Source organism: Dermacentor silvarum, chromosome 11 (assembly GCF_013339745.2).
Source record: "Dermacentor silvarum isolate Dsil-2018 chromosome 11, BIME_Dsil_1.4, whole genome shotgun sequence".
NCBI lineage: Eukaryota > Metazoa > Arthropoda > Arachnida > Ixodida > Ixodidae > Dermacentor > Dermacentor silvarum.
The window spans coordinates 114,904,633-114,931,318 of NC_051164.1; the positions used below are offsets into that span (position 1 = coordinate 114,904,633).

Genomic DNA, 26,686 nt, shown 5'->3' on the forward strand with positions numbered 1-26,686 from the left:
TATTCAGAGAATAACTTGGCAGTTTAGTCTTAAGTGTAACGAGTCATATTTGCAAGTGCTCTTAAGAAAATTGTCATTGATCACTGGAATTTATCTTAAATATAATGGATATTCAAATTGGTTGAGCACATTCACAATGAGTGCATTTATGTCTAACGAGAAATTGAGATTGGGCATGAATATGTATTGTGTAGAATAGCAGAATGTATATTAGCCATTCTCTCTTTAGCATAAAATTATCTGAACAGAGTCTAGCCCCAACAGAGTATGGTTTACTCCAGGTCAAAGATAGCCAATTTTGTGGTTATGTAATCCCCCTTCCCCTCTTCATTTTTATGGCTTATAAACGACACTACTTGAGTACCACCAATATATTTTTTTTTTCTTGGCCAATGGTTAACAAGATGCTCTAGTTTGAATACTAGCTGAAGCAATTTCTGACTGCTTTTTAACCATGCTGAGGCTCACCATTTTGATATTAACTTGAAAACCATTTGGTCTAGCTGTGTGGACTGAATGATGCCCAATACATACAAGGAGTTCAGCCAGCCAAGTATGAAAATGAAGGTGGTAGAGGCTGATTCAATCAACACAGGAGAGTTGAAAAATAAGATGGTTTATTCAGAGACAAGGTCACAGTATAAATGTTTACCGTCTTCATTCCTTGTCTAGCACATTTAGAGAAAGAACCATGTCTGACTAGTGGATGTCTGCAAGAACTTTCGCGAGACAAGTATCAGTGCAAGAAATGGTATACTAGACAGCCGTCAATAGGTTTGAGGCCACTCAAAGTATTCTTGCGGTTCAGTGGAAATTTGACATTCTTGCTCATTACTATGTTCTATTTAGAACCTAGCCAGATAAACTATTTCCTCTGCCAAACTTTTGTGCAGTTTGACACCATCCTCTGTTTTGAATTAAGCACAGTTCATACAACGAGTGCAAGCTTACTGCTTTTCACAGTTACACGCATGACTGTTTCTACCATGTTCTTCCCATTTTTAGAGGCCTAACTCTCGGGCATAATCGGCATGCTTGCCATGGATATTTGTTTTTTGCCAATATTGTGATAGCAGCCTCATTTAAATAAATTAATTAAATTGAATGCTGAAAATAGCTGCCTTGCACAACACTTTGACGGAAAATTTGATTTGGTGTCTCCTTTCTTGAATGCCAGTGATCTTTGCAAGTTATCAAATATGACAGCAGGCCCCTGTGAAATGTACACAGGGATCTATCGTACATTGCATAGTATGACAGTGCCAGAGCATAATACAATGAATCAAGTCTGTGGCACAGATATTTGTAATGTTTTAAGCAAAAGCTAAAATACAGCAGCTCCACAAAAAGAGCTTTGCATGTATCTAACAAAGTTAGAGGCACTTTAACGGAAAAGACATGAGCACACAGTGTTGAAGTGCTGATAGAAAATTTGGTAGGAATACACTTCAATTTCCATTTTCATTGTCCCTGTTGGTCAATATATTTGTGCCATGCAAAAATATGCAATGATGCACATGTTGCAGGATGGATTAGGATGGCGAGTTTCTTTACACAGCATGTGCTTAGACTGTGCCGTTGAATACCTTACAAATGGGATTCAGGAGCACCACTGTCTTGAGAGAAGGAAACAGGTAAATCATCCTCACTCCATTCACTCTTGATTTAATCAAGCTATGCCAGCTATGTCCAAGCACAACTGCAACACATTAGTACCTCTAGAAAGGGAGCAAGTGAATGAAAATTTAATGTACAAAATCATGTTGCAAAAAGCACTACAAAAAGACAACAAAAAAGTGTAAATATTTCAAAAGTGTAGTTGGAATGTCACTTCAGTGGGAGCTTGTGTATGCTGGATTGGAAGAACCTGGAGTGTGTCCAGAAAACGTAGTGTTCCTCCAGATGCGAGAAAAAGGCATTTTGTGCACACATAACTCTAGTGTCAAAGCACATAAACTGGCAGAAAATATAGGCTTTATATTGTTAGCAGATGTATAAGGCAGAGCTGTTTCAGATCATTGTGTGATATGCATAACTTGTCATGTTGGTTTTCCACAGTTTTACTAATGCTCAGTCAAGTGAACATGCTAAGTAGATGAACAAGGCCTTCCTCTCAGTTTGTTATGTCTCGTAGCTTGGTAAGTTCTCAGGGCTGCACATCTTGCTTCAAAATTGCACTGTGAAGTATTTGTACATGTTCACTTATATGCATATAAAAAATATGTCTCAAACTTTCAAAACCAAGTCCTCAGTACTCTAATGTGAAAAGTGTAAGTGGATGTCAATTCTAGAGCTTCTAGCCACACAAGTGTTCTGAAAGCTCGTACTATATTAGTGACACCATGTAGCACCAATTAATCTGCCCAACCGCAATGCTTGGAATGTCATGATTGGGAAGTGAAAGGAACTTTACGCCTACACAAGAACCTGAAAATAAAAATCACAGCGGTGGTTAGCGCTTGACCAGTGTATCAGAACAAACCAGCCGGGAAATAAAGAGAAGCCACCATACAGCTCTGCTTGGAAAGCAGCTAACACACATGCACAGTATCTGCTACAGAAGACACTTGTGTCCCATAAAGCCTCAAAGGAGAGCTTCTCTTTGACTGCTGATGCATGGTGCACAGACGCTGTCCACGGTGACTTCACAGACTGATGCAGAGAACAGGCTGACCAGTTCACTCCAGCAGCAGTCATAATTGGTTAACTCAGTCATGCACTGAACTGGGACCTGCTGTTTGAATAACCTCCGTAGGGTCCCGAAAAGGGACATGCATACATCTCCCCCCCCCCCCCCCCTCAAAAAACAAACTACTGTTCACAAGACCACTGCTCAGAGGTCAGTACGGGCAGTGTGGTCCTTGGGTGGCAGTCGGCCAGCCCGTGCATCTCCAATTGCACCCCAGATGTCAAAGAGGAAGTCTTCAGTGAAACCGAATGCATCCAGGTCAGAATCGGCCACCGCAGTCACAAATTCATGTGGGTTGGGCCTCTCGCAACCAAGCTCCCAGATTTGAGTAGCTGTACAGAGAAGTTTGCAGTTTAAACATAAGTGCTTGAAACAGGTTCCCAGAAATGTTTTCGGAAACTCTAAAAAACCTGAAATTCTTTATGCCCATAGCACAAAGCCAGCCTGTAATTGAAGGTGCACTGTACAGGTCGGTTCATACAGGGACCTTTTCTTATTCAAGCACCTTTTCTACTGGTGCTCTGCTTTTTTTTTTTCCCCTCAAGTTTCGCAAAAATGCATTTTTAGCCCGCACTGCATTGCAAAACATTTGGCATCTTTGCTTGTTCGGTTCACCCAAAAAACCATGAAAAGTCAGTGTCATATGCACACTTCGCCATCGGCAGAAGAGAGCTGCTACAGAGACATGGGCTAGCTTCGTTACCTGTTGGCAACAAGAAGTCTGGATGACCCAAGTAAACAGCAATGCCAGGTGTTTTACCAAATGATGCATACCAATTAATGCAATCTTGGTGCAATATAAGTCAGAAAAGAAAAATGGTGATAAGTACTAAATCTTTTTTAAAAGTTATTAGAATGAAAAAAACACTGTTACACCCATTGCTACCTAGCTGCATGCTGTAGCTATGAGGAGGTTTAGCTTCTACAATCTGGAAACTATGGTACAGTGTGTACTATAAAAAAAAAAAATATTGTACCTGTTGTCATAGAGCACGACGTAGCATAATAACAAACTACAGTCAAGCTTTGCCACAGCGAACACGAATCTAATTATTGGATATAGCGAAGTAAATCTAAAATTTGGTTGGCCATGCTTCAATGCGTACTCTACTGCTATAACAAAACCAACAGTGCAAGGTCCGAGATAATATCGGTTACAGTAAAGTGAATATTTGTTTGCTCAGAAGCTCAAAATGTGTATTCTGGTAGCAAGAGCAGCTTGAAACAGCACATTGTGGATGCACGTGTGCATTTTGGCCAATGGCTTAGCTTGGCTGGCTCAGCAGCTTGCGAGCCAACAAGCCGATCCCATGTGGATCACACACCTGCATATTGGCACGGTGCAAAGCACGTTTGTGATTTAGCATCGTTCACGTGCCATATACTGGCAGCCAACAGGCCACAAAAATCTATAAGAGATGCTCTGCCGTCCCATCGGAGGCATTATGATTGTGTTCCTTTCGTAATGACTCAATCGCAATTTTTTTCCCCAATCTTGTGTATGCCGATAATAGGTATTAGATATAATGAAGGTAGTTACGTGCCAGTTGCAACTTCATCATAATGAGGTTCAACAGTACAAGCTTACACCGATGCATAAAAAGGCTGAAATACATATACATACTGACACAGTGGTGGGGCTTCCACATCGTGGTACAGCGCGAGCAAAGGCCGGCGCCATGAAAGACGAAGCGCATAACCTGCTCGTTCTTCTTCTGGCCCGCCATTCAAGGGACGCGTCTATTTTCAAGCCTCCGTCTTCGGCCTACGTTACAATACTAAGAAAGCACACCTTTTCATTTCGATGTTTGCTTACGTCAATGACATCAGTGTGTTTCAAGCTTGGAAATGGTGCTTCGGTGCTGCAACACATCTGCCAACCACTCATGCACCAGTGACATGCCATATCACAGTGACTAAAATAATGCAATGATGTGCTTCCATTTAATTATGCTGGTGATACACCAACATTTAACTAGCTGAAACACTGCACACATGTGCTCTTTAACCTACTAACTGTCTGCCCTGCACTTCACCCTTAGCAGTCATGAACAAGGTTGCCTAACACAAAATATTTGAGACCAAGATGATTCCCCCGAGTTTTTCCAGTTTGTTGAAATTTAATTAGCGAGGTAGATACTGTAGAATATGTAATGTGCTTTTGACAGCTCATGGAAACAGAAAAAAATTCATTACCTAGTTCAGAGTCGTTGATACCCATGTAAGACTCAAGAAGAGCATTAATCTTGTCCACTGCTGCCTGGATCACATTGTCAGGCTGTGTATAAAGAAAAAAAAAAGAAAGTGCACAATGAAGCTGCTAATGCAAGTTTGCTGTCAGTGGCTCAAATTAAAACATGCCTAGACTGCAATTATGTGCAATACAAAACATGCAAGTACTGGAATCTTTGATAATATTTTATTTGTTATTAACAAGCATACCTGCCAACTTAAAAATTAGCAACGATTTTGCGGACGTAACACCAGAGAAGGGGGTAGTAGCATGCATTTTTTTTTTAAGTTTGCCCTGAGCAAACATTTGTGGAATAGTGCATACACACACTATTAACAATTATTTATCTTTAGCTGAAGCACACAAGCAGCAGTAAACTTGGAACAGAAAATGACAAGCAACAGATTGTTTTTTAGATATATCAGTGATTTTTCAACCAAGTTGGCTGCTGTCGATTTCGTGTGCTTCAGGAAGTTTTCTCAACACACTTGTCTCAATACACTTGCTCGAAAGAAGTAACCCTCTGGTAGTATATGGCGTCTTGCACTGCCGCAAGAAGACGGCGCACATACGGCCAGAATTTTTTTACTTTTTTTTTCTGTTCTCGCAATCGTTTGCCACCCAATCTTTCAGTGCCATTAAAACATGTTCACAAACAAAATGTATTTTTTATAAAGATCAAGAGAGTTGGTAGATAAGAACAGGGATCAGATATGAAGGACGATTTCACTGGTAGGATCACTTTCATACAGACATGTGTGTTACTTGCACTACCGCAATAACCTTGTGCTGCTAAGTAAAGGATTTGGTGCCAGAGATAATTATTTATGTTGGTTTACAAATTCTCTTATCTCAGGCTTGAGACAACTCATTAGCAGGTGCATGCGGAAACATTTGCATACAAAGCTCAAGCCATGTGATGCAGCAAGATAGTTTCTCTACAAAAGGTTCAAGTGATCACTTCTACAATGAAGCACATAGGTTGCTTCATATTTCAATATTGAAGACAAATAAATCAAAGAAAACTTACATGAACACTGCTAAATTGCTAGCAGACATAATTTTTTTTTTTTAATGAGACCATTACTTTATGAATTCACATTTCCTCACCGATTTTTTGCATGATTGTTATATGCTTGAATTACATACTTACTATTGTATAATTACTGTATTTCTTCATTCTGTGTATTTTTTTCTACAAACATAGTTGTACTACCCTGTATTTACCCCCGCCTGATGTAATGCCTTCGTGCCTTTAAGGCTATACAGTAAACGAAATGAAATGAAAAAAAAAAAAGTATATTAAGGCCTAAAACAAAAACAGTGTTTACTGTATCAACCTGATTAATTATGTGTAAAAAAGAGCTCACGACAAAATGGTTGCACTGACATAAAGTTGGGCACTCTTGTGCAGCAGGCTAATGCATTGACACAGAAATTATGTGCAGGCATGTTCAACAATAAGGGGTAAACATGTGATGCAAATGGAAAGTTGCAGTCACTCCTAGTGAATTTCACAACCTTCTTTTAGACAGCTTAGCATGACAGTGGTGACATGAGTGCTGTAAATAAATGTGTTGATCCTGCTGGAACAAGAACGACGAAGAGAATGAAGCGCTCGTGCTTCGGACCACACGCAACAGCAGCTATACCTACGGAGTAGTTTCTCGGTTGATTCTTAATAAACCCCTTTTTTTATGCAACGGGAGGCTTGATTTCCTACCGATCCAGCATCAAATATTTATTATATCAATCATATGTCTACATATGTATTCATAAATGCAACATGTGTTAGGAAATTGTGCATAAATCATTTGGCCTGTATTATTCATGTTCACCGCAATTTGCAGCATTCAACTAATGTCTCATTTCCCATGGCTTTGCTAGACACAGTAGAGTCATAAGGGGCCTGTGAACTTGTAAAAACTGAAGCAAAAGGGAATGATGCCCTTTGGTTGATTCGCAACTCAAACAACATTTGCTGAAAAATAACATTGGGTGTCACTTGAGTGTCCATACAATGGAATTGAAAAGTTGTAGGTTCAGTGTGATGTTTTGTTTTGATGGGTCATAAGATGTTATAGTTTAGGCACCGCTTTACATGTCCCATTCATGTCATTATTTGCTTCAGTAACATCTTGCAATCTCTGTTGTATTTCTCAGGCCTTTTCTTTATTTTGTTTTTCTTTGTGCTGAGCATTTCTGTTCGGCACATTTTACAGGAGTTCATTCGTGCCGCATACAAAGCTAGGGTTGCCAATTCACTTGTGGGCACTCACAGTCACACATGTGCTACACACACAAGATGGTTGAATGAACAGCTGTCCTCTGCCCTTATGCCCCGGGATAAGCAGTCCTGTTAAGGATATTCCAAGAAAACAATAGGAAATAGTGAGCCACACACTACCTTCCTAAATAAACAGTGTGCAACCTTCAATGCAGCAGCCTTCTCCCAAACGAGGTGTGAATTCATACACTAAAACCGTCATGACACAGTGCTGCCTGATTGACCAAAAAGTCACAGAGTAGGAAACTCACAGCTTTCTCCACAGTGGCAGGACCCTTGGAACGCAACCGCAGGGTCTCCTTGCCAGAGCCAAGGGTACCCTTGTTCTTAGCCTGACCAGCCGTTGCTCCACTCCGAGGCCCTATGTGTGCTGCGCACATCACAAACAGTAAAGTAGGCCTCAATTATTACAAGCTCTGATACGCTGAATTGGTATGCACACAAGTGGACAACTGCTATTCCACAGACAACAAATGTAAAGCATAACTCATGAAACATTTAGCATTTCAATTCAGCATGCTTCCCATCACCTTGAATACACAGCTTGTCCAGATTCGTTCCAGTCGAGAACAGGGTTTCATACTAACTTTATTAGAGGGAAATCTATTGCTGCAATTGTTCAGCTTTCACAGGAATCATGGGGGTACTACATGGATTTGTTTGAGATTTGGCATGGTCCAGATGTGCAGTTCATAACACATCATTAGAAGTCAGGTCTTTAACTATGCTTACAATTCATTTCACACATAAGTACTGCACATAAATTCAACGATGCACATCACTAAATCTAGGTGACGAAACACTCACCATGCACACATTTTGTAAAAGAATATTTTAGATAACTGCCCTTGCTTGTAATGTCCGAAAAACGATTGAATGGTAATAATTAGTGGTTAAGTGATGCTAATAATTGCCATACAACCATTTTGCAACAAACTATAAACATGAACTAATATTAACGTAAGAATCCACAAGGCTGACTGAAGCCACTAGGACGAAGTTTAGGCACTTCCCATCATTGCTGTGGTGGTTGAAGTATTGAAGAAACCCACATAGGACACTAACACTAGATTTCCCTCTAGGGTATGTATTTAGAAAGTATGTCATAGTTGCTTCTCCGTGTGTCCTTTTGCACCAGTATTCATTCTGACAACCAGCACCAAGTAGCCCAGCAGGAAGGCCTAGAGAGAAAACATTTCGGTTCATTCCCCCCTTCTCCTCACCCAACTGGCTTCTACAACTACTTGATTAAAGCAAAGAAACGAAGACAGCACTGTCAACCTCAGCTGTGGTTACTTGAGCAAAGAAAAATCCTTAGCTGTAACTAATACAGGGCTTGGCTTCATACTTCCTTATTCAGTGGATGCAAAAACAAGGCCTTGTGCACTGAAGCATTTAAATTATCTCTGAATTGTGAACGCCAAGCTGTGTACACAAAAGCATTTTTCCCATTAGGATTCTCAGTTGAATATTATTCCTTGTGTTCCCTCTTCATGTATTTGTATTCCTTTTCTTCACAATTATCAAACCTTAGAATGCAACAACACAAAAGTTGCGTTTAGCTTTGCAAGTGCACGCATTCCATACATTGTTTTAATGGCAATGAATGAATAAGAGAACCATATATGCTTCTCTATTTTTTGTATTCTAGCCAAATGCCAAGAAAATATTTTTATTCATGGCAAATTCATTTTACAGCTTGCCTGCTCCCATTAGAGCTGAAGTTCCAGTTAGCCATCCTCTATAATTCTCTTGTCACAATGATGAAATGAAGACAATCATGCAAAGATTTTCGCTCTAAAAACACTCTCCCACCACCAAATCTTGGCACATCGTTTCATTATAGGGCAGCACAAGTTAATAAAATATTAAGTAGCATCCAAAAGCAGAATTTCCAGGAAAAGGAAGGTGATTGTGCTACTATCCCTTGTTACCAGGTCCACAGCCTTTGTTTCATCTTTAGCAATGTGCATGCTCATTTGTGCCCACTCAAAAAGTTTTAACAATGCAAAACTAACTACAAGAGGGAATGACATTTCACAATTAAGTGTGTGATAAGCACAGCTCTGAGCTTTTTTAAGCTTTCAAATATTCAAGCTTTCCCACAGTTTTCAATTTTTGAGAACTTTTCTGGGCATTCTGACACTTGAAATTATGGGGTTTTACGTGCCAAAACCACGATCTGATTATGAGGCACGCCGTAGTGGGGGACTCCAGAAATTTGGACCACCTGGGGTTCTTTAACGTGCACCTAAATCTAAGTACACGGGTGTTTTCGCATTTCGCCACCATCGAAATACGGCCGCCGTGGCCGGGATTCGATCCCGCGACCTCGTGCTCAGCAGCCCAACACCATAGCCACTGAGCAACCACGGCGGGTGGCATTCTGACAATGCCTCACACAAACGCAGAAGATTGCACAATGTAGCGGCAGGATATGCATCATGCAATGAGTTGTTGGCAACAAATGTCATGTGAAACTGGCAGGCCGTGACTTTGTAGTTACTCACAGAAACCAGCCTTGAGAGGTTCAACCAGGCGAAGTGTGAATGTGGAGCCCTTCTTGATCTCCTTGAGTGCTTTCGCTACCTCATAATGGCGGCAGTTGACCATGCTTCTGTCATCAATGCGCTCTATGTGGTCACCAACCTGTCAAAAGTAAAAAAGATGGGACTGTCAATTGTTACATATTCATGGCTGAGGATACCCAAGTGCAAAAGCATGGCTGGAGTGAACAACCCGTACATACAAACTTCCAAAATATCTCAATTTATTTAGCTGCAAGCATTGTGGTCATCTGCTAAAGATTTTTTGCATGGTGTTACAATTGTTTGGTGCGGTGCAATCTGCTGAGATCTTTGCCTGTGTTATCCTTGTTTCTCATGTGTCAGTTTTCTTCTACACCTAATTTACCAAATCATAAACGAACATGCCCTAAGGCCCATCAGTGCAACAACTAGAACATGCAATTGAGTTAAAGTCGTTCAAAAGAAAGTTAAGAGGTGAATTTTAATGAGCTTCTTGGCAGTTATCACAACATCATGCACATTGCTGCCAATGACATGTTGCCAAGAAACAGGAGCCCTTAAAGGGGCCCATCAGGGAAAGCTTATTGAATGGCACCGCCTTGATGCAGCAATTTTGTGTACTTTGTATACAGGAAATTACAAGCTAGAGTGCCACTGATGACTGATTAAAAATGTATTGCCTAATTTACTTTCGCACGATATTGTGAGTACTGCAAAAAATGCCACTGCATTACGTTTTACAACCATTTTAAGGTGTTGCAACCACAGGAACGACGCATCACATGCTGAGCACTCTGGCATGCTAACGGCCACCTCGTGGAAGCTGTTGCAACTATAAAATTGGCGCCACGGCCTCCAAGATTAGACTGCGTGCCGCTGCCGCTCGATCGCGGAGCCCATGGGAACACCTTGGAACGCCATCAAGAGTCTGAGCAGGCTTGGCAACATTTGATGCACAGACTTTCGCTAATGCCCTGGTGCTATTAGGTGGCACCATATAACGTCATGGGAGAGTGAAATGTGCACCTTAAAGCCACAAAAATCTAAGTGGAGGGTAACTCACTTTGCGTGTATTTTTAATTTTTTGATCAATAACTTGGGTTTGTGTTGGCCAATTTTCATAATTCCTTCTGTTCTGTGCTCTTGACATACTGAGAATATATCTAGAGCAAATATGGTGACCCCAAAACAGCGTTCCAGGTCCCTTTAATGTTGTGTGTCTAGTATATGTATATCTCAGGGCAAATGGAACTCATCCTTCACTTCACAACAAGGCCAAGCAACAAGTGTGATCCACGCATGCCTGCATGCTCACCTGCACAAACCCGATGCGGTCCATAAGGGAGCCCTCTTTGATGCGCTTGATGAATGCTAGGCCCGCCCCATTGTCAGTTATGGTGAGACCCAAGGAATCTTCTCCCTTGAGCACCTCTACTTCTTTTGGCTGGCCTCGACGGTGCACAAAGATGAAGTCATCGAGCCCGATCTGGCCGCCCAAAAGACGGCTCATGTCCACCTTGTGCGTGTTGAGTGTGCAGAACAGGATCTGCACATGGAGGCCACGCAACAGCTTTGTCATGCACTGCTCCAAAACTGCATGCTTCCCTCAATACCACAGAATAACAACGCCTGGCTTCTGACTACTAGAGGGACCTTCTGCAGCAAGTACTGCAGCATTAATTGATGGTCCGCTCAAAGCACATGTCAACACTCTCACAATAAGCAAGAGAAATTTATATACATCGCAAGTGAATCCAGCTACACCTTAGTGCAGCCATGGCCTTACATAAAGTAAATTAATGTTATCTCTGCAAGGTTTCGTCCTGAATTATCTGTGGCATATGCATGACCCAATTTCTGCTGCAATATTAAGAGAGGTCAGAGCTGAGACTTAAATGCAAAGAAATGCTGCGAGCAAGAAAGTTGCAAGAAACAACATGCAGTCTTCATTTGATCAATCTTCAGACAAAAGGAAGAACTTCTGAAGGTGTACAATGGCGCAGCAAGCAGTCTGCAGATGTTTAAAGAATTACAACAAACACTTACATATAGGCTTTAATAAATAATCAGCTCATTCGCAGCAAAGCACGCTTCATGGCGGGAAGTGCTTTCTGCACAGATAATCCAGAAGGGGCCAGTACAAGTTCAGGAAAAAAGAACTGAAGCAAAAAAAAAGAAATTCCATTCGCGACTGGTCAGTGCACGGCATCTCTCTCCCGCCGTAAGCGTACGTATACATTTGCCCGCAGGGTACAAGTACGGTCTGCTTGTCTTTGCGTGCTTCTCACCTACCACCTTGAAAGTGGGGCAGGTCCCCTTGAAGCAGCGGCCAGGCTGGAGGCACGCGCAAACCGATAGGTTCAATCTGGATCGAGCAGCGTGCGCACTCCCCCCAGACAGGTTTTTTCCTTTCTTTTTGCTTTTTTGCGCCTCGTCTTCGCCTTGCTCCTTTTCTGGACTTTTTACTTTTTCTGGCCAGGTACGCGCTGTTTTTATTTTTATTAATATATATATTTTTTTCCTGCTCCAGCGAGGCTTCGTCCAGACAAGGATCGCCTCGTTCGCTGGCGCCAGGTTCCGCTGTGCTGCAAGCGGCCGCCGTCGTGCGTTCCGCGATCGCACCGAAAGGGCGGTGCGCTGTCCTTTCAGCGACCGTTGCTGATCGAAGCGGCTGGCGCAATAACCAATTATAGCGCCGAGAAACACAAAGTGTAAACACGCTTTTAAACTGCAGTTAAGCAAGAAGTCGAACGAAACCGAAACAAGAGCAAGGTCATTCCGTAATTCGCGCGCTGCCGCCCGAAAGAAAGAAGCCCGCAAATGCACGCAAAGTGCCTCGAGCGGCCAGTCGCACGGCAATTCTGCGTGTATTCGCGGGCTTCTTTCACACTCGGAAAAACGCATTTATGAAGCACGAGAGAGCTGGGGCGCTATAACGTAAAATGATTCCAAACTCCTGACGTCACATTTACGTCACCTTTGTTCGCTTTCAAAACCAATAACATTGTCTACACTCAGCGGTATTTCTTATCTAATTGGCTGACAAGAGGCGATGAGCACGCTCTAGTGGAGAGGGTTTCGATGGGGCCGAGTCAGCACAGTGAAAATAGATAACCGCATGAAGATCGAGGGTGATGCCGGCTTCTCCGATTCGTCCGCTTCGCCTTACTTAGCTTGCGGTGGCTGGTCGAAAATCGCGGTGGCGTGCAACGGAAGGATATGAATGCCGCTAAAAACGGATCCTCAGCAAGGAAGAGTTGGCAGAGCGATGTCGTATGCATGCCGGAAGGGCTCGATAACGTTTTACTGCCACGCAAAAAGGTTTATCGTGCGCAAATAATACATGCTCACCGGCAGGTGCGAGTAGGGAGGGCCTGAGCGATCGGCGGGCAGCCATCTTTTATTCCTTTCGGAACGGGGCAGTCTGCGGCTATTCAAAAAGTTTTTCAGTTTTGTTCGGCATATTAATGCATTTTTTTCGCGTACACGTCACTTTGACGTGGTGAGTTTTCGCGGTTTTGTGAGGTCGCGTGACAGACAGGTAAAGTGGGCGTAGCCAGAAAACATTAGACCAATAGGAGAAAACTAACGGCGAAAAGGCGTCGAATCAGGTATTTTTCTATTGTTCCGTTTAATCATGCATAATCAGTGTGTACACGTTATATCAGATGGGGAGCTATCGCGGTTTTCGTGACGTTGCGTGACAGACAGACAAAGTTGGGAGTGGTCCGAAAATGTTTTGACCAATCGTGGAGGCTGATTGCAGAAATTGGCATCAAACCAGTTTGGAGTCATTTTACGTTATGGCGCCCCTGTATCGAGAGTTTTTCATGTTGCTCTACAACTTTCTCATTGACACTTTGATAATTAGGACAGTACTTCGCGAGTTAGATAATTACAAGTACCTAATTAAAGCTCAGTAACGAGAAAATTACTGGCGGCTACTCCACTGTACTGGAAACAATACGCACTGGCGGCGGCGGGGGTTAAAAGTTGTGGCAATTTTGGATGAGAAGATCAAATTGCGTTATACGCATGTCTATATGAGTGCAAGGTCGGTGTTTCGGCCCGGAGGGTGTTTTATATATATATATATATAGAGAGAGAGAGAGAGAGAGAGAGAGAGAAAGCGGTTAGGGGTTGCTCTTGTCTATAGGCAACGCCTCCTATAAAGTCTTTATAGGAGGCGTTGCTATAGGTTAATGTCCCTACACCGAAACCAAATTTTATCTAGGAACCTTGCAATGAGCGCGAGGACGGCGCAGTCCGATTATCGAGAACGCCGCATGTCGTTCTAATGAAAAAGTTGTCGCAGTTTCACCTGAAAGGCGAAGCATCAATTGCGATAGCAAATTTGAAGAGAGCTATACGGAGTGATGATAGCAGCTTTATCAGCTGTATAAACTAGGACATGCAGCAGCACCGGCAACACGCAGAACTGTTGTCGACGCCGTCGGCGTTTTGTCCGCGTTCGCTCAAAATGCGTGCGGCGTTGGTGACTGTTGCCGGAGCATCTGATACAAATAGGCACTTGGTGCCGCAGCTAAACGTCGCCTGCCTTCCCTCCCCCTCCCCCCCTCCCCCACGGCCTTTCGCGCGTCGGAAGAAGGCACGTTTGCTCTACATATATGGTGATTGTAGAGGAGGAAAGAGAGAGAGAGTAAACATTTTATTGAGACGCCTACTTCTGCAGCCCTAAGGGAGCACAGCGCAGAACGCGCGTTTGTTCTCCGCCGTGCGTTCACTCCCCGTGAAAGTGCGCGTCCCTCGCGCCCTTTCACTCGCACATACAGCGTTCGGCGCGCGGCGACGATTTCATCTCCATTGACGTCATACGGAACCTCACGGCGACAGCGACGCCGACGGCAGAAATCTGCTTTTGAGTGTCCATATAATTGCTATCGCAATAAAATACGAGGTCATCGATGTGCGAGCCCATGTATTGCACTTCCTCCGAAGTTAAACACTGCTCTCTCGTCGGCCTGATCAGCAGCAGCAGCTGCCGACCCGCCAGCCGACCAAGCTCCGGCGCAACGTATTTCCCGAGAAACTGTCGACGCCGGCGAAATTCCTTCCGCTCGCCGCAGCGCGAGATCGTCAGAAATCGTCGACCGCCGGCTAGACCGTGCGCCGTCAAGCGTCAAAGGTGGCGAGAAAAGATTTCGAGGCCTCCGGTAGACGAGCTCCACTCCGGTGAACCCATTTCCCATCTCGGGAGACGCTTTCTCCCGGCACGCTTGGCCGACCAAGCTTGATGCACCGCGGAGCGGTGCTCTGTAGCGGACTCCGCTAGCTTCAGAGTTAACGAGAGAATGCGAAAGTGGTTCACGAGTAAACACGCCGAATAATCCCGGCGTCCGCAGAAAGCGCACCACAGTGTGTCCTATCTAATCGGAGCATCTGCCCTTTTTAAAGAACCGCCGGCAGGAATGCTCGCGCAACGTCGTGAGTCCACCCACTCCCTCACGCTGTAATCCAGGGGGTGTGCACAGGCTTTTTTTTTTTTTTTTTTTATTTCGCACTCATGTGCCCCAGACACTTTTTGTAACCTCGGTATGCAGTTCCGCGCACCGTACCGGAAGCTGGCGGCCGTGGCCAACCCATTGAAACGCTACGCGCCACTTCCGCTGCCGCGCTTGGCATTTTTCCTCAAGCACCAAGGGACGCACAGTTCGGGTTTGCGGCCAAAAGAAAGCGCGAGTTAAAAGTTGCAAATGTGCAAGCTGCAAATGTGCTGCACCTTGCGAGCTGTATTGTAACACAGCGATAATCGTCACCATTTTCGTATGCAATTGCACAGTTGACAGAAAGGCAACAACGCAAGTGCGCCCTAAAGTAATGCTTCTTTTGTGTGAACAACACTGCACTTCGAAATCGTAAATGGGTGCTGACATTTTTCGACTTTCTCTCTTTTGCAATAGGTGAAGGTTTAATCGCTATAACCGAATGATGACCAACAATACCGTGACTTTGAATACTTCTTCTGAACTTGTGCGCCCACGATGTGTGCATCCATATATCGTTGCTGACAGGAAAGCGTCGGACACACACACTTAGGGAAAGGAATGAAGTTGGAAGAATATGAGTTTGCGAGAGACTCACATTCTACGAAAATGGCGTGTGTTTACTTAAGTCAAAGGATTACAAGTGCTGTTAATTGCGCCGTACATACCTACCAATTCTCCCTAACTTTTCGTGAAGTTTACGAATTTGGGCTCCTTTTACGATTTTGCGAACGTTGCACCCAATTTTACGAAACATTATATCTGCCATTAACTTGCCAATTAAAGTCTTCCGATGGTGAAATGATGTCAGAGGGGCGCTTCCTTTGAACAAGTTTATACAGACAATTTCCTGAAGTCGAAATCAGCAACAGCAAATTAGCTGAAAAAAGTCAGTTATCTGCTTAGTTGCTTGCTAGTAGTCTCCGCTGTTCCATGTTTGCTGCGTCTAAAGGAGGTTGTTAATAAAGTGCGTATGTATCCCCCAAAAGGCGTATGTTAAGAGCAAGCTTTAAAAAAAAAAAGAAAAAAAAAGACGCCGTGCAACGGTACAAAGTGGAAGCATCGTCCTCAGTACGAGACCTAGCTGAGATCAAGTGCGAGAGCGAGCAGGGAGACGCCAGCCCAGCTTGAAGAGAATTTTAAATGCGAAGCATTTCTTGGCGAACATTTGCTACTTTCACCGTATCTATCTATCTAGCCGCCTATGACTTTGTGCTCTCATGGTCGTTTCGTTAACTTATGTACCAAAATTGGCACACTATGACAAGAGTGCATGACGAACATAACTGATATGTCATGACATGAATATCATGACATGCGTGTCCTGTAGGTCATGAGACAGGCGCCTACGTCTTGGTGCTCTCATGGTAGTTTCGTTAACTTGGTAGGTACCAAAATTGATATATTATGACAGGAGTGTATGACGAACATAAGTGAGACGTCATGATATGCGTGTCATGTAAGTTATGATAATGACCCAGCGAAAAAACCACTCAAATGGGTTTGGACGTGGCTATTAAGTGAAGGAAACACTACAGGATGCTGGTAGAAGTAATAGTCATGAGCATGACTCAGCAAAAATGACAATGACTCTGCGAAAAAATATTAACACTCAAAAACCACTGGAATGGGTTCGGACGTGGGCACTAAGTGAAGGGAGCACTAAAGGATGATGGTAGAAATCGTAGTCATGAGCATGATTCAGCAAAAATGACAATGACTCAGCGAAAAAAAATTAACACTCAAAAACCACTGGAATGGGTTCGGACGTCGGTACAAGTGAAGGAAACACTAAAGGATGATGGTAGAAGTCGTAATCACGAGTATGACTAAGGCTTTCGCCCGAAGGTCTCTTAGGTGTAGCTAAAGGGACTCCTGAGGACTCATGACATGAATGTCGTGACATGCGTGTCATGTAGGTCATGTAAGAGCCGCTTATGTATTGGTGCTATCATGGTCGTTTCGTTAACTTGGTAGGCTCCTCGCACACTGCTTCGCATAACATCGATTCCCACAGGGCGTGGGATCTGCTGGCTTTTTTTATTTTAGTAAAGGTAGCACGGCTTTTGACGTTGCCCCCTTCCTCCCAGTGACCGTGGCGCACGAACCGGCCTTGCTTGTCGATTGGAGAAAAAGCTGAACGGACGGGAAAACATGAAAGGAAGGCGTGGCGAGAAGGAAAGAGGCGAAGCTACACAAGCAGGAAGCCGGGCGGTCAGAAAACGCTATTCAGCGAGTCGTTGACTACGGATGTCACAGAGCTCCACACGCACCCGCTCGTTATACGTCGCCGACTGTTGCTGTGCTACCCGTGTGCTGCACAGCATCGCAACCGCTCGTGTCAGAAAAGGCAACGAATTCGCACTTTTCTTTTTCTCCCAATGTCGGTCAAGATACCTTTACACGGCTCTTACTTGGCCATGATATGATTACTGTTCGCATGAACCGCTCAAATATCCGGAGTTTCAGGATCGAGAGGCATAACATCGCGATATACGGCATTGTACGCTGTACGAACAGAGGCGTAGCGAGAGGCGGGAGTCACAAGAATATACCTATGGTACTTATATTTATATATTGTCACGGTACTATTCTCCAAAAGGAACGTCGGTGAAGAAGACGCTGATCTGGCGCACGCTCTCGGCCATATGGTTGAACACTTGATGAGTGAGTGAGTGAAATAACTTTTATTACAGGTCCGGCGAGGACGCGAACTCGTCGCGCACCCGGCTAGTCCCACGTCGGGACCGGCAGGTCTAGCCCACCAGCCCGGTCGCGGGCACACCGGACAGCCAGGATTTGCATGTCTAGAGCGGGGCTACGCAGAAGCGAGTCCCACTCATCCTTGCTGAACTTGGGGTATCTCGACCCGCACTCCCAGAGCATGTGGGCTTGATGCCTTGTAAATATACTGTAAATACGTTTTCCTGTAGTGTTTGCCTCCCCGTAACAATACATATATCATAGCCATATCCCCACTGCTCCTCATTTCACAGTACAATGTGGGTGTGCGTGCGTGCGCGTGCGTGCAGGCGCACGCAGAAGATATATATAAATATATATATAATATATATATATATATAATATAATATAGATAAGATGAGAGAGATATGAGAATAGAGAGATATAGAATATAGATATATATAGAGAGATAAAAGTAGATAGATAGAGATAGATAGATAGATAGCTAGAGATAGATAGATAAGAAAGGAAAAGGGGCCCGATTATTATTAGTCAAATCATAAGAAGCCAACAAACAATGACACCAAGTCTAGCCCTACGGTGATTTCCAATAGAATTGCCAGAGAGCCTGGATCGAGGACGAGGAGGAGGAGGAGGAAAACTTTATTTTAGACCAGCACTAAGGCCCCATTTAGGTACCCTTCATTTTTCTTCCCACTGCCGCCCGATTCATGGCCAATCCCCCGTAGTGGGTTGTGCTATATCTACAGGCACCAAACCAAACCAAACTAAGGCCCCAGTAAAGAAGAGCGCTTGCTCCGCTGATGATCCGCCGAGTCCGAGTGAAGCCTATCACTCCAGGAAGGAGGGGAAGGGTAAGGGAAATAAGGAGAGGTAATGGCGGTGTTACATGAGTACAGGATGTATTCTGTATCTGCACTTGTCTCCGGACAGTTGGGGCAGTGAGCTGTGCTACGCCATCCGAAGTTGCAGAGCATGAGTGGGGTGAGGAAAGTGTTAGTCTGAACTTTGCGAAGGACATGTGCTTGTCCCGTGTTTCGTGAAGGGTGAGGGTGGGGCAAAATAGTGCGGTTTTCCCTGATGTTCTTGTAGTGTTCAGCTATTTGCTTTTTGTAGGTGGCGGCGTCTTCCACTGTCGTTGGGTTTGGCCAGGGAATCGATCGAGGGCGCCCGGAGGTTAATTTCGCGGGCACGTTGATGTACCAACTCATTTCCCTCGATCCCAGCGTGACCAGGTACCCAACGCAGGGTGATTGTAATGTTCGGGATGCGGTTACAGGATTCGATTAGAATGTCATGTAGGTTTGTTTCCAGAAGTCGGTGTTGTATGTTGCGAATGGCTTCGCTGGAGTCGGTATAAATGTTGATGTCATTGGACTGGTGCTTAGTGAGTAGAGAGGCTTCTTGTATGGCATATACTTCGCGTGAGTTTCTAGAGTGTCTAAGCCTGGATCGAAGCACGCTGCTGAATGACGGAGATATTACATAACTACACCGAGAAACTTCAAAAGGGTTCTGTGAGCAAACTGATGTCAAACTAAAAAATAAGGAAGCAGATTTGATGTGAAAATGCCAGCCGTTAAAGCGCCGAATCCGAGAATTCACAACCATTTCGTTTAGTCACTGTCAAATGTGGTTTTTGTCACATAGTACAATCTTTGTTTTGAGCTAGCTGATCGTTCTTGTCGAAGGCTAAAAAGCGACGCAAAACAACGAGGACGAGTCCGGTTACACTGAGTTCCCGCCCTCGTCATTTTGTACCACACGTTACCCTGAGATTTGGAGCCAACTGCACTCAAACCTGCCGGAAGCCCCTAATGTGCAGCCACATGTATACTTCCCGCTTTGCTATGGAAATTGCAAGCGCGCCAAAGCTCCACGTGGTCGTTTCAAGCAAAAATACAGAATCACTTCACACAACGAGTTGGTTGGTCCGTGCTATTACTGACAATCGAATTCAGAGGGTACAGGCTTCAACGAGCATACCTCAAATCAGATTTGGCATCTATCAGCCTTCTCAACCTTAGCATGATGTTCCAGTGCTTTTAGGAGATCTCAGCTGAACTTTCAGCGGGCGCCAACGACCTCACCTCAACCTCGTTGTTGAGGTTGAGGTCAGGTCATTAATCTCATTTCGTTAGTTAAAACTCGGATGCTCAATGCCAATGTACGTAGTCGTAGTTACTTGCGTTTCCCATGCATAAAACTACGTAAACTTGTTCTGATGCCTCCGACATAGGTGGCTCAAATCACGAGACAGAGAATTAAATACAGTGTTTTAAGAAAACACTTCATTGCGAGACTTCAGTTGCCTAATAGGCTATGTGAAAGCCTCTTATGGCTTAGGCCAACTATACTCAGATGTAGGCATGTTTCTCAAAATTATGAATTTAAATCACAGCAGGTGCGGAGAAAACAGACCTCGCAGCTCAGCACCACCGAACGTCCGACCCCACTCAACTTTAAACACGAGCACGATGTTGACGTCAAAACTGCTCATGTCACTCACAGAATATCTAGCAGTCGATAAACATACCGTGGACTTCATCGCGTGGTGTTGCGTGACCGTGATGTTGCGGTCTACATCGTGCGGTGGAAACCTCATTAGTTGCCAATTTTTGTATCAACAATGCATTGGTAAAGGCCACTTGGCGTGATAGTGTTTTCGGCAGTTGCCACAAAAGACGAAAATCACTATACAGACGCAGACAAGTGCAATTTATTCGGATATGCCTGCGCAACTTGTGTTTGTAGATATGCACTGAATAATGCACGTCAGCCGTATATTTACACTTATTTCATACAAATAGATAACATGGCGGCATCTCTTCTCTGGAAAAGCTTACCAGAGGAAGCAAATGACGGACCCTAACCACGTGAGAACACTTGAAGGATAACTTGATATAGGGCAGCAAGTTTGGGCGCACTGTTTCGTGACAGTGCAAACCACAAGCTCGCAGAAGGACCGACAAAAAGCAAGGAACTGCGGAGTTTAAGGGCTTTGAGAAGTATCTGTCTGCATAGTAAAAACAGCGCGAAAATAACGGCAACACAAGACACAGATCAGGCGCGGGATCTGTCTGGCATGCCTTGGTTTCAGTTAGTGCGCCGCTGTTTCTTTCGCCTTCAGCCCTCGCTGAAGACGAAAAGCAAACAGGCACAAAAGCCAGCAGACCGCACGCACAAGCACGCACAGGTGCAGAAATCCATGCACCGAAAACCAAAGAGGTTCGAAACCTGTTCTCCTTGGGAATCCCGCCGGCAATCCACAGCACTAATTTTAATCCATGAGTCACGTTTCCCCCACGGCTCGGCCGCGTATTCTATGCGGCGCAATATTGACAGAAAAGCACGCAAAACTCGAATGTTCGACGGCATCCGCGACCAGCCATGCTGCATGCTTTGGATACTTCTCCGGCAGAAGAACATTTACCACAGACGCGATCACTACGAATTATTAGGTATTCATACTTGGCCGAGCTAAATTGCATGTTTCAAGGAAGTTATACACCGCGTACGATTTAGCTTAGTATGCACGCTCATTATTGCTCCTATCGGAGTACAACTATCCGATCCCAAGAAGTGTCTATAGTAATCCCCGAACGGCAAGAACAAGGGCCACAACTCATTACGAGTTTAACCTGCATGTGTGTGACACTCAGTGGCTATGGTGTTGGGCTGCTGAGCACGAGGTCGCGGAATCGAATCCCGGCCACGGCGGCCGCATTTTGATGGCGGCGAAATGCGAAAACACCCGTGTACTTAGATTTAGGTGCACGTTAAAGAACCCCAGGTGGTCCAAGGCTGCGATCGCGCAAAAAGCTCGCTTTCCGTACGTTCGGTTTGACTGCTACGTCACAATGTGGGAAATCTGCGGTACCGCCCCGCTGTCTCTGACGGCCGCTTACGCAATAACAATTCTGATCAATCCAGAGAGGGCAAGCGAAGGAACGGAAAAGCGAGCTGTTTGCGCGATCGCGCCCCAAATTTCCGAAGTCCCCCACTACGGCGTGCCTCATAATCAGATCGTGGTTTTGGCACGTAAAACCCCATAATTTAATTTTTTAATGTGTGTGACAGCAAGCATGGTGAAATATTAACTGAAGCTGGAGCTCACAAATATTGGAGTCCCTGTCTTTTTACGTTGAGAAACGATTTTGCGGTCTGAAATACTTAATCAGGCGCGTAAATGAACCTATAGACTGCAAGAAACACTGCCGCAAAGTATACATGTAAAACTGAAACTACATTAGTGCAACTGCTTTTATATCAACTTGTCAAGTCTGAGGCTTTCGGCTGAATGATTATAGCGAGATGGACATGTGCATTCTTTCTTCGTTGTTGACTCGTGTGGGCTGTGGTGGCCTTGGTGCGATGACAGTGCGGTCTCGACTATGCTCCGGCTTCCCCACAGAAACGTCCAACCCCTTTGACCTCCACTTTTCAGTGTTGCCATTTCAGCGATTTTGTCCCTAAACTTACCGACTTTTCTGCCAGTATAGCGATAAATGTTTCTATTTGGGAACCGACGACTTGTTTTAGCGACTGACTGATTAATTGGCGACATTTTAGCGGCTTCAAAGTTAAGTTGCTTCAAAACATGGTTTTCTAGAAAGCGCCTCAGTATTGAAGAGCTACAAGTAGGCGGCAAGGCGCATAAGCTCTGTGGCCATAGTGAACCAGAATAATATTGTAGTTAACTAGCCATGATGAAGCAACGGTGATATCCACTTACGCTGTATACGGTATATATACACTGCGGTTAATGGCGCCGAAAGAAACGGGCTTCACATTGTGCTCACAAAATACTTTTTTCCCCATTATTATTATTTTTAAACCTTTAAGAATGGTCCTAAGGATGTGGGTGCTGCAGTTTTGCTAAATACGTTCGATTGAAGCGCATTCACAAGCGTCGCAGAAAAATGAATTGCCAAAACTTGCGCGAATATGAAAGTACCGCTTCGTTTCCCATTGCCTTCACCCAAATACTGCACGCAGCTTTCGGGTGGATAAATCGTGCCAATGTAGTATTTGACTTGTATAAAGGTCACGTAATTATAATTGTCATGTTAAAAGCACGACCAAGCGCGCGTCGCAAAATTTAGTTATCATTTAGGGAGCGCTGGAAACTAAAAAAGTTGCAAGCATTACGTGAACTAAGTGCGTGTTTGTGCCCAGAAAAAAAATGGTACCCGTGTTCTATTTAACCGTGCTGGATTTGTACCCTTACAATCTGAAGGTAAACGCAGAACTTCAGCTGTCATGTATTATCCGTTTTTCTGTATAGCTATGTTACCAAAGTGCATGAAAACCCTTTCCATGCAGCCTGCATGGCGGCAAATTCACTTCATCCCTCACCTGCATCGACACTAGACGAACGTGAAACGTTTCGGTAGATGCGTTACGCCGTCTTAGCCTGAATTATATCGTTTCAAAACGCCTATACGATATAAAATTCACTTGAAAGTTTTAGCGACAATTTTAGCGAACTTGCAGCAAAATTTAGCGCGACATATTAATTGCTTCAGTTTAACGAGACCCTCGAAAAAAAGGTAGCAATACTGCCAAATTTGCTCGTTATATCGATTTCGGTTCCGTGTATGTGCAAATGGCGTGCGTTGACACAGCGACCAGTTTGGTCAACGTACGTAACACGATTGTCAGAACGCAAAAGGTCACGTACTACAGAGCAACATTCATTCTCAGATAAAAGGCATTGTTCAAAATGCGGTTTCTTGCCACTTTTCAGTGATACAATGCTTTCTAATCACAGTGATCGGTTAATCAGAGAAATAAGCGAGGCATTTCATACAACAAAACGATAAGATACATGATGCATGTATCGGCCAACCATCTGTCATGCTAAACGAGCGCGAATGGACATTTCTGGAAGGCCATCAAAAAACGGGATATCGCTATCAGATAGGAATTTCTGATACCCTTCTTTTGTTAAATATTGCATTCATTATCGCACGGTGGTGCGCGATGGTATATATCATCAGCCTATATTAATGTCCACTGCAGGACGAAGGCCTCTCCCTGTGATCTCCAATTACCTGTCATATATATATATATATATATATATATATATATATATATATATATATATGTCACTTTGTATAGAGGATCAAATGATTCCAGAGGAGAGTGAAAAAAAAAAGAAAAAAAATATGAAATGAGCGAGTGGACCTGATACTAATGCCACTTGCAGCACCTGTATTGTGTGCCCCTTTTCTGTGTCCCGTTTATGCACTGTTTGCTGAAGTATCTGATACTAATATTTACAGGTGAGATGGCGGGTAAATTAGGCTTTCTGAAATGGTGAATCTTGTAAAGTTTTCGACAGGTATATAGAGCGCGTGTTTGTTGAAGGGCATCGACGCGGCGCGGCCAGATGGCAAGCCACTGCCAAGAATGCGTTGCTATGGCCGAGCGGAACGTTATCACACGGAGAATGCCACATGTATATAGGGAGCACTCGACATCGAAGAGTGAAGCATGCGTCATCACTGCCTAACAGAAAATGTAATTATAGTATACCCTTATTACTGACCACGTCAGTTGCCTTGTGCCGCGTTAATTTCCTTGCCGCATTCAGTGAAAATGCAACGATGAACCGTAGTTCCTATATAGTGAGCGCCTGGTGCGTTTGCTAGTTTTGTACTGGTCTCACCTTCAATATACCGGGTCTTCAAAATTAAGCTTTACGGAATTTTTAAAAATCGCCCGTGGCAGGTAGCATAATTCTTATCGTTGGGCTGGGTTATTCGATGAGGCGGACATTAGTAGCACGAGAAATCGAAACACATGTTCAAGCAATTAACAAAAATTCACTAATTAACTTCTTAGTTAATTATATTACGACACATATTGCAATTTACGGATTGTAGCCGGTGAGCTTGTCAGGCGTATCCACTTGAAATGAATTTCCTGGATGGCACCAGTTTCGGGATATTTCCCGAAGTGTGGGACGAAATACATGGGCGTTCCATTTACTTTTGTGCTTCAATGTATAAAACAGCATTGTAGTAAAAAAGTAAGTGGAACAATGCATTTTTACGGCGAGTTTGATGGCGCATATCTCCAAACTGGTGTCATTCTGGAAATTCATTCCAAGTGGATACGATACGCCTGACAAGCTCACCGGCTACAATCCGTAAATTGCAATATGTGTCGTAAAGTAGTTAACTAAGAAGTTAGTGACTTTTTGTTAATTACTTGAACATGTGTTTCGATTTCTCGCGCTACTAATGTCCGCCTCATCGAATAACCCAGCTCAATGATAAGAATTTTGCTACCTGCCACAGGCGATTTCTAAAAATTCCGTAAAGCTTAAAAATGAACACCCTGTATATATGCACATGTTCTCACCCGGGATAAAACCAGCCATCACGCCAGCTGCAGTCTCTCCTGCACTACATCACACATCCGCCGCTGCAATGCACTCCTGATACGCGTGTGCTCCAGAAATGGCTTAATGCGCGGGCGATCCCTTCTGCAAGGGCGGTAAAATCGCTCGTTCTCGTACACCACACGAAGCCACCCAGGCGTCGTAACGTATATACTAGACTCATTCCTTGAGTTGCGATAAGGTAACTGCGCGGCTGAACGAAGCGAGCTGAAGCTTTCGGGTGAGATGCGAGATACAACGGGGCATCACAGCGTCACCTCCCACTGCATCCAGGCGCCGCATTTTTTTCCGCACTGCCCCAACCCGGTATATAAGCGTCACCTATAGGAGGTTCGTGGACGCACTTCTCGTCAACAAGTGGCCGACCGAACTCATTCAGGTGACCCAATACAGGGGCGGCGGCGAACGCGTGTGCTAATGCGTCCCAGCGACACTCGGGCGTGAGTGTGTATGTAATGGCCAGAATTGGGGTCATGTGGCTCCACGGGCGGGACCATCTAGATGCGCGGCCCGATTGCTGCGCGCGGCGGGATGTGTCGCACGGCTCTCCATTGAAAGCAGCCAGTCATCTGCGCAGTCAAGCTTCGGTTGAGATGAGTGCAGTCTTGTCTCGCGCCTAACCGTTTTCGGATTGTCGTTGTGGTCTGGAGGGTCGCCATTGTCAATTACCCAGCAAACAGATACATTGCCCCCGCCAAACCTGACATCGCGGCACGCATTTCAGATGCCTGAAAGTCTACTCCGTCAATCACTGGGATAAAGATGGCTTTGCAACTACACCTACACAGTTTCGCTTATCCGTCCCTGACAATCCCGGACTGCCCGAGGTGCTTTCATAGCCAATGAGCGTTGCGCATGCAGCGTCCCGGACAGTCCGCGACGACAAAGAGAAGAGGCTCAGCGCAAACCAGACTTCGCCGAAGGACAGACGAAGAAAACAAATGAAGAACAGCCCGCTTATTCTGCATACGCAGCCTTCGGCCAGGTGTTCGCTTCCTGACGCGGTAAATGGATTTGAACGGTCTGAAAATTGGCCGCAAGCCTCTTGCTTTCGCCCGTCGTTGTAAACACGTAACAGTAATACCACACACGTCACACCGAGCAGCAAATGTTTCGATATACCGAACACTTCGAAGGCTTCGCTAGTTCTCAGTTCCCACACCGCGCTGAGCCCACGCCGCCTGCCTCAGTCCAGTGGAATATCGTGGTTGCCACGAGTCTCCCGCTGCAGCAGTGAACATGGTCAATAGCGAACGAAACTGTCTAGTGCGAACGTGCACGCTGCTCGCTAACGGTGTACAGCACTCGCTTCGTCTTACAGCCGGCTCGTG

The 26,686-nt window shown here is 44.6% G+C and overlaps 1 protein-coding gene across 1 annotated transcript in view; it reads right to left on the minus strand.

The window, feature by feature from the left end:
* Positions 1–600: 600 nt before the first annotated feature.
* Positions 601–26,686, minus strand: part of LOC119432931 (PDZ domain-containing protein GIPC3) — a 31,667-nt gene continuing 5,581 nt past the window's right edge. The window contains exons 2-6 of the mRNA XM_037700077.2: positions 11,053–11,283; positions 9,720–9,858; positions 7,461–7,579; positions 4,886–4,967; positions 601–3,021 (exon numbers count right to left, since the gene is read on the minus strand). Coding sequence (XP_037556005.1) covers positions 2,834–3,021; positions 4,886–4,967; positions 7,461–7,579; positions 9,720–9,858; positions 11,053–11,283 — 759 coding nt within the window. The 3' untranslated portion in view covers positions 601–2,833. The remainder of the gene's footprint in view (positions 3,022–4,885; positions 4,968–7,460; positions 7,580–9,719; positions 9,859–11,052; positions 11,284–26,686) is intronic.